This window comes from Peromyscus maniculatus, chromosome X, assembly GCF_049852395.1.
Source record: "Peromyscus maniculatus bairdii isolate BWxNUB_F1_BW_parent chromosome X, HU_Pman_BW_mat_3.1, whole genome shotgun sequence".
In the NCBI taxonomy this organism is placed as follows: Eukaryota; Metazoa; Chordata; class Mammalia; order Rodentia; family Cricetidae; genus Peromyscus; species Peromyscus maniculatus.
In genome coordinates, this window is record NC_134875.1 from 55,400,954 (window position 1) to 55,407,903 (window position 6,950).

Here is a 6,950-nt window from a genome sequence, read left to right on the forward strand (position 1 = left end):
AGTCATTTTTCAGGGCCACCATACTGGTACTTCAACACTGCTACATATTTCTTGGTGTCAGTGGCTCTCCGAAACTGTGGTGAAAGGCTCTGATGATGCTATCACAGTGCGTCTTCTATGCCTGCAGAGTTAGTCCCACATGGATGGCTAGACTTTTCTAGATTTTTAGTAGCAGCAAATTAATTCTTTTGCATTTGTTAATTTATCTCTCAAATTCAGTGTCACCACTCCTGAGTGGTTCTTTGTGCCCTGGGTGTTAAACAAAGCATGGTGGCATCTCACGATTTGGGGGGGGGGGTTGAGACAGGGTTCTCTGTGTAGCCTTGGGTATCCTGGGACTTGCTTTGTAGATCAGGCTGGCTTTGGACTCACAGAGATCCACCTACCTCTGCTTCCTGAGTTCTGGGATAAGAGGTGTGCATCTAAAGTACTAAACAACGCAGACACCGTACAGAGAAGTTTTTAAAATCCAATAATGAAAACATTTCAAACAACAAGGAGGCCACTGAGCTTGGAAGTTTGAAAAGGTTTTCTGTATGGCCAAACTCTCTAATGGGTTTCTCAAGTTCCTCCTCTTCCTATGGTTGGAAGAAAATAAAATCCTTATGAGGAAGTAGACTACTATTTCCCAAGGCGTGGCTTGTCATTCAGAGGTTTGGCCCTGAAGCCTGAATCATTGTCTGAGGAAGATGCTTTATTTTTTGGCCTTTGTAAAAAAATAAATAAATAAATTCCACAGCATGGTGAAGAGGCAAGAGTTCCATGAAAACGGCTTCCTAGCATCCATGCAGAGAGAAATGTAAAACCAAACAAACACAAACGAGTTTTCATGCCTTTTGTAAATTCCTTTGCAAAAGGTGATACCAAGTACAAATGTCAAGAGACATTAGAAAAAAAAAATTCTTTTGGGAGAGATGGAAACAGGTAATTCTGGAGCTGGGAGAAGACTGATGTGCGAATATACTTCAGCTATCTTTTTACAAGGAAGACACTTGGAGGAACCCTTACAATGCATAATTGTACCCCAAGGGAACTTGTATTGTCTCTTTAAATGTGGCTGCCCTGAGTCTTTCAGCGTATTTCAAAAGATGACAATGGATTGTGAGCTTTTGCTGTTCAGCACAAGGTCGTCACGCATGTGGAGTGCAGGCCAAACTTTCTGAGTGTTTATAGACACCAGAGAAATAAGGGTTTTATCTAAAATACACTCGAAAACCCACTACAAAATGTGGCGTACGTGGGTGCCACAAACCATGATGCCTACTATAGTTTTCAGATTCTCTGACTCAACTGTGGTGGCAAGCTGCATTTCATGGATGAGAGCTCTGTTACCAGTCCTGGGCAAAGTATTCTTTAACTAGGAAGATAATAGAGAAAAGAACCAGAGTATCAGATTATGGGCCAAGACCTTACCTGGGGGCATTCAGCACTTCCTTGCTGTTTGGGAAGATATATTGCTGTTTACTGTGTTCTAAAAGTGAAAGTGACACTGAATTTGAGAACTACATTAACAAAATCAGGAGGACTAATTTGTGGCTACTAACAATCCAGAAAGAGAAAAGCCTAGATTTAAAAAGCTAGAAGTCAATTCATGAAATACCAGCCATGCTTCCTCTGCCTATTAATTATCTAAAAAGAGAGCAAGGAGGGTTGGTGGTCACGTGGATGACTCTTAGGTTCCCTTACATACTTTTTTATGTCCCTGGCAGGATGCCCAGTCTTTGAATTGTGATCCAAATGTAGCAAGGCACGGTTTGCCAAGCATTTCCCTAGTGTTCACAGAGGGGGAAGGAGCCACATATTCCCAGGCTACATGTGTGTAGAGAGAACGCGTCAGTCACCACTGCCAATACAGTTTCCTAAGATTTGTTTTGTATATTGAGGTTCTGTATTATTTCAGCCGGGGTGGGGGGCTGTGTTTAGCATTAAATGTATGTAATTATTTATCACAAAGTAAAAGTTGTTCATTATTAGTGGTATCCCCTTGCATTCCAGATAACTCTCAAAATAGCCAGGCTCCAGTGTGGAAGTTATCAGTGTGGGGATGCCGGCAGTTGTTTCTTATGTCAGTCAACACACTAGGTACACAGAACAAAATTATTGTTCCTTGAATTCTTCAGCTGTGAGGAACATTAATATAATCCATTTTTATGTTTAATAGGCAATAAAATGTTCAATTGTTCTTGCATTTGGGAAAGTTAAAATGTGTCCGTTATTGCCTGGAGAAAAGGTTTTGTATTTTGTAGCATTTAATTTCCAGCTGCTAACTTAAAATAGTAGGCTGCTACATTCATATATTTTCATTAATCACTTTAATAAATACAATAAAAGATGGAAGTAATGAAAAAAGAGAAGCCAGGAGAAAACCACACAGAGACACAACTTCATTTCTACTAGGGTGACTACAATAAAAATCATTTAGGCAATAAAACATGTTGTGTCTGGGGAGATGGCTCAGTGGATAAACATGCTTGCTGTATAAGTGAGAGGACCATAGTTCAGATCCTCAGAGGCCAGATAAAAGCCTGGCAGGTGTGGCAGCTGCCTGTAATCCTAGTACTTAGGATTCAGACACAGGATCCCTAGGCCAGGCTATCTACAACCGGTACCTGAAATTGGTGTGTGAGGTTTACCAAGAGATCCTGCCTCAATAAATAAAATGTAAAGGAATCAAGGAAGACATCCATCAACTTCAGGTTTGCACGAGCACACACACACATATACAAGCAAAAAAGTGTTATTAATGGTATAGAGAAATAAGAACATTTATGCACTGTTAATGGCCACATTTGAAAAGCAGATTAGAAATTCCTGTAACAGTTAAACAGACTTAACATATGAACCAATGACTCTACTTCTCAATGTGTATCTAGGACAAAAATGTGTCCCAGGACAGTGTGGAACTGGCAATGTTCCCTCAGTGACACCTGTTTTAAATGTCGCTACAAAACTGAGATTTAAGACACTGGGAGATCTATTCATCGGAAATTCGGTGAAGTTTTGATACATAAAACCAAAGTGCATCAGCATCTGTGGGGCCATCAGAGAGCAAAAGACCAAGGCAGGATGTGACGGAGACAAAGGTGGTGTTCAAAACCTGAGGGCTGTCATGGGAGGCCCCACCTCTGCCTTCTGGACTTGTTCTTGAGCATATATTGAAACATGCCGTGTCCTCTCTTAAATGGACAGCTCGATACAAGCTAAGTTTCTGTATGTACCGGTGCAAATGAGGTCTCACCAAACATAGCCCAGGGCTATGATCCCATAGCAGTTCTGTGGGACAAAAACTCCTGTGAAGCAAATAATTTCCCTATGAAATGATCAAGCCTTAAACATTTGTATTTTATAATGCTAAGGTTTATTCCTCTGGCTAAGAAATCCAAAGGTAATTTGCAATTGACATGCCTTTTTTGTACTTCTGCTATTAAAAGTTTACTGTTCCACTGCCTTCCAAAAGTGATTGATAAACATCTTTCATTTATGTCTAATTATTTTTCATTTTGTGATACAAAATGAAAATAAATACAGATACATATATATTCATTTTGTGGAAAATAAGAAGGAAGAGAACACAGAGTCACCTCTTTGGCATAGAATAAGACTTTGCATGATGTCATACATAAATGGACACATACATATGCTTTGTAGCTTGCAATTTTTGGTTTACGATGAACTACCAGATGATTGTCCTCTTGTGTAAATGAACAAAACTTCTTATTAAATCAGTGGGGTAGAATTGAAACGTGAGATGTGTACAGCATGAGATTTATATATCACTATAGCCAATAGTGAAGGATTGATGTGAAATGATAGCAAATATTTATAAAGAAAAATAGAAACAGAAAGCAGTGGAAGTATTAATAACAGAAGGTAATTTCTGAGGCTACCGCATTAAAAAGGACGGTCCCGAGGATGGCTATGGTTAGAATGCAGAGCCCTGAATTTTTTTCTCAGACTTCTTATTTCTTCCAAACACCTTTCCATCTCGTCTTCCTCTCCTGCCATTTCTTCACCTTTAAAATGCCTATAGTCTATGTCTTCTTTAAATTCTTCAAGAGACTGCAGCAGCCGCTGTCTGAAATTCCCTTCCATTCGCTGGCCTTCGAATGCTCCACGGGTATGTTCGTCCTCCATCTTTGGCTCACTGCACCTGGGTTTTCCTTCTTTTTCGTTGCAGGACTTTTGCATGATGTTGTTTCCTATGTAACTCCAGGGAGAAAATGCAGAGACGGATTACTTTCTTACTTTTGAATCAGTCAGCTTCCTGTCCAATCTCCTTTTCCTCTTTGCCACCCCTCAATCCTGAACCCACCCTTTTGCCAGTAGATAAACCCAGTGGCCAGGGAAGCTGAAAATTTCCCCCAGTATCATCCCTCCACAACTCCCACCCTAAGAACCCCAGTCTAAGTGACTCCCACACACTCCCCTGTACAAATGCAGGATAGTTTCTCACTCGTTTTCCCGTCGGGTGATGTCTGTGAACACAGATTCCTGGACCTACAAACAGAATAAAGGATCAGGGAAGAAAGAATTGAGACCAGACACATGTTATCATTACCTGGAATCTGGGACTTTCATCATTGTGGTAGTTTCAATTAATCTTCTGCCTGGTTCTTTTCTTGTCCTCCAGAATTTTTGTGCCTCTTCCCTACTCCTTACTCTCAGGCTTGGTCCTTGTAAGAGTAGATATCTCCCATCTCCCATTTTGACCCCACCATTGTCCGTTAGTATTAAATGAGGTGAATTATTTTTAAATAATTTCACTGTTTATTGTCGCCATCCCACACATTCACTCTTTCTCCATCCATTAATTCAAATTTCAGTGCTACCATGTTTTTCAATGAATTGGGGAAAGACAAAGAGGAGGGCAGAGCTTTCTGGGACAAAAGAAGCCTATTATTTCTCAGTTATTACTAAATTGCTAGTTGTTTCTCAAGCCTTCCACATGTTCCCTGGTTCTTTTCCAAGTATACAATTATTGGGCCAGCAAGATGGCTCAGTGGGTAAAGGCACTCACTGCTTAGCCTGAAAACCTTAGTTCAATCTCTGAGATCTAAATGGTAAGAGGAGAGAACCAGCTCCTGCATATTGTCCTCTGACTTACACACATACGTAGTGGAACATGAGCTCACAAACATGCATGCAAATAGATAAATTAATTAAAAACTAATAGATATTCAGTTAACTATCCCCCTACTAGAGATATGGGGAAACAAGTCTAGATGGATTCCCGGCTCATTCAGCCACCATCACTCCAAGGGGTCCTGGTGGTTTCTGCACACCAGTCTGCTGGAATTTAAGGAATTTACCTTCTCTTCTCCTTGGCCACGAGTCTTCGGGGCAGTAAAGAGCTCGTACCCAGAGGAGAAAGAAACATGGATATATAACAACTTGGGCTCACGTCAGCTTCTAATCACGTGAGGATTATGTCATCTTCCAACTCTGGTCCCTACTTTCCCCTCCCATCAGCAGTGCTGCAAAAGTAGACCTCTCCACTAACCTCCCACCCCCACCACACCAGGCCCTGTCACTCATTTTTGCCTTTGCTAATTTCAGAGGTCAAAAGTGGCCCCTTCTCCTTATGGATGGAATGTGCCTTTCTCTGATTACCAGGGAGGGACTGCATCTTCTCATGGTTATATTAACCACCATTCCTTTTTTAGGGGTTGTGTTGAGAGAAAAGATTACTCGTCCTTGTCTTGGTTGCAAGAACAGGAAAATCTTGCCTCTACTCACCCTTCCCTCAGACATGAATAAGTATCATTTTCCTTACAGTCTAATCTTTGAAACTAAATTGGAGTATATGAGATAAACTAGGAAAAGAGGGAAAATTGGGTTTACAAATTTTTACTTTTTTCCAGGTATTTTCTTATTTTTCAAATTTCCATAAACACGTCTCATAATTTGAAACATGGTAAAGATATGCATATTTGGAAAAAAGATTAAAATAGGAAGATAAGAAGACCCAAGCACCTGTTTCAGCTAATGAAGTCAGAATATAAATATAGACCTTTCAGGCAAGCACATTTTTAGAAGTTCAAAAATGTACAGAGCAGTTGGAGCATGTCCTTTCACAGAGACTTTAGAGCAGGTGAAGTCCTTCTGTCACATGAATAACTAAGACTATAATCCCACAGCATTCTGTCCTTAGATATGCAGACCTCAAAAGTCAATCACAAATATCTACTGGTTTGATTTCACACGTTCACAGTTTATACCATGCCACATATTCTTTTATTCCCTTGAATGTTGTGCCCTGAATATCCCACTTTTTAAAATCTTTACCTTCAGTCAGAATCTTTTTTTTTTTGTTGTTGTTGTTTGTTTCTCTCAAACATTTCTGTCCTATTTATGTTTTCCTAAACTGGATTCTGCCATATTAAAGAAATCAGTTATAGAAACCATCACCATGTGAAACATTTTTTTGCTAAGGATTTTAGTACTTATATAAATGGATTTGTTTACCTGAAAATAAGCAATGGAAAAACTATGCAATGTTCTCCAGTCTTGTTTATTAGGAAGCCTGTAGCTCATTACAAATGTAATCACTATTAGTAAGCTTGTTGTAAATGATTACAGAAAAAAATGTTAACTGAGCAGAAGAAGAGATCTTTTAAGAAGTAGAGCTTTGTTACACCAATTTTTAAGGAATGATTAGCTTTAATAGAGAAACCTGCTAGTGAACAATCAGAGAAGAAACGAGGCTCTTAGTCCAAAAGCGCACTAGAAACTAAATCCTACTAAGACATTTGTAATTTAAGAAGTGAATCTTCTTGTAATTGAATGTTAATATGACACCGGTGTTATCAACACCTTCGTTTCAGTCTTGTAAGAGACCTTGAAGTGAAACCATCCAACCTAAACTGCCTTGTTCTTAGTTCCTTGACCCAAAAAATTGAGATGATAAAAGTTTGTCATTTTTCATTACTAAGTATAAGAGTAATTTGTAA

General features: G+C 39.5%; 1 protein-coding gene across 1 annotated transcript; it reads right to left on the reverse strand.

Moving 5' to 3' along the window:
• Positions 1–3,335: 3,335 nt before the first annotated feature.
• On the reverse strand, positions 3,336–5,356 carry Tceal7 (transcription elongation factor A like 7). Its single transcript, XM_006995962.4, has 3 exons — positions 5,310–5,356; positions 4,454–4,497; positions 3,336–4,207 (listed from the first exon to the last, which is right to left on the reverse strand). The coding sequence occupies exon 3, from the start codon at positions 4,186–4,188 to the stop codon at positions 3,892–3,894; it is 297 nt and encodes a 98-aa protein (XP_006996024.1). The 5' UTR covers positions 4,189–4,207; positions 4,454–4,497; positions 5,310–5,356; the 3' UTR covers positions 3,336–3,891.
• Positions 5,357–6,950: the final 1,594 nt, after the last annotated feature.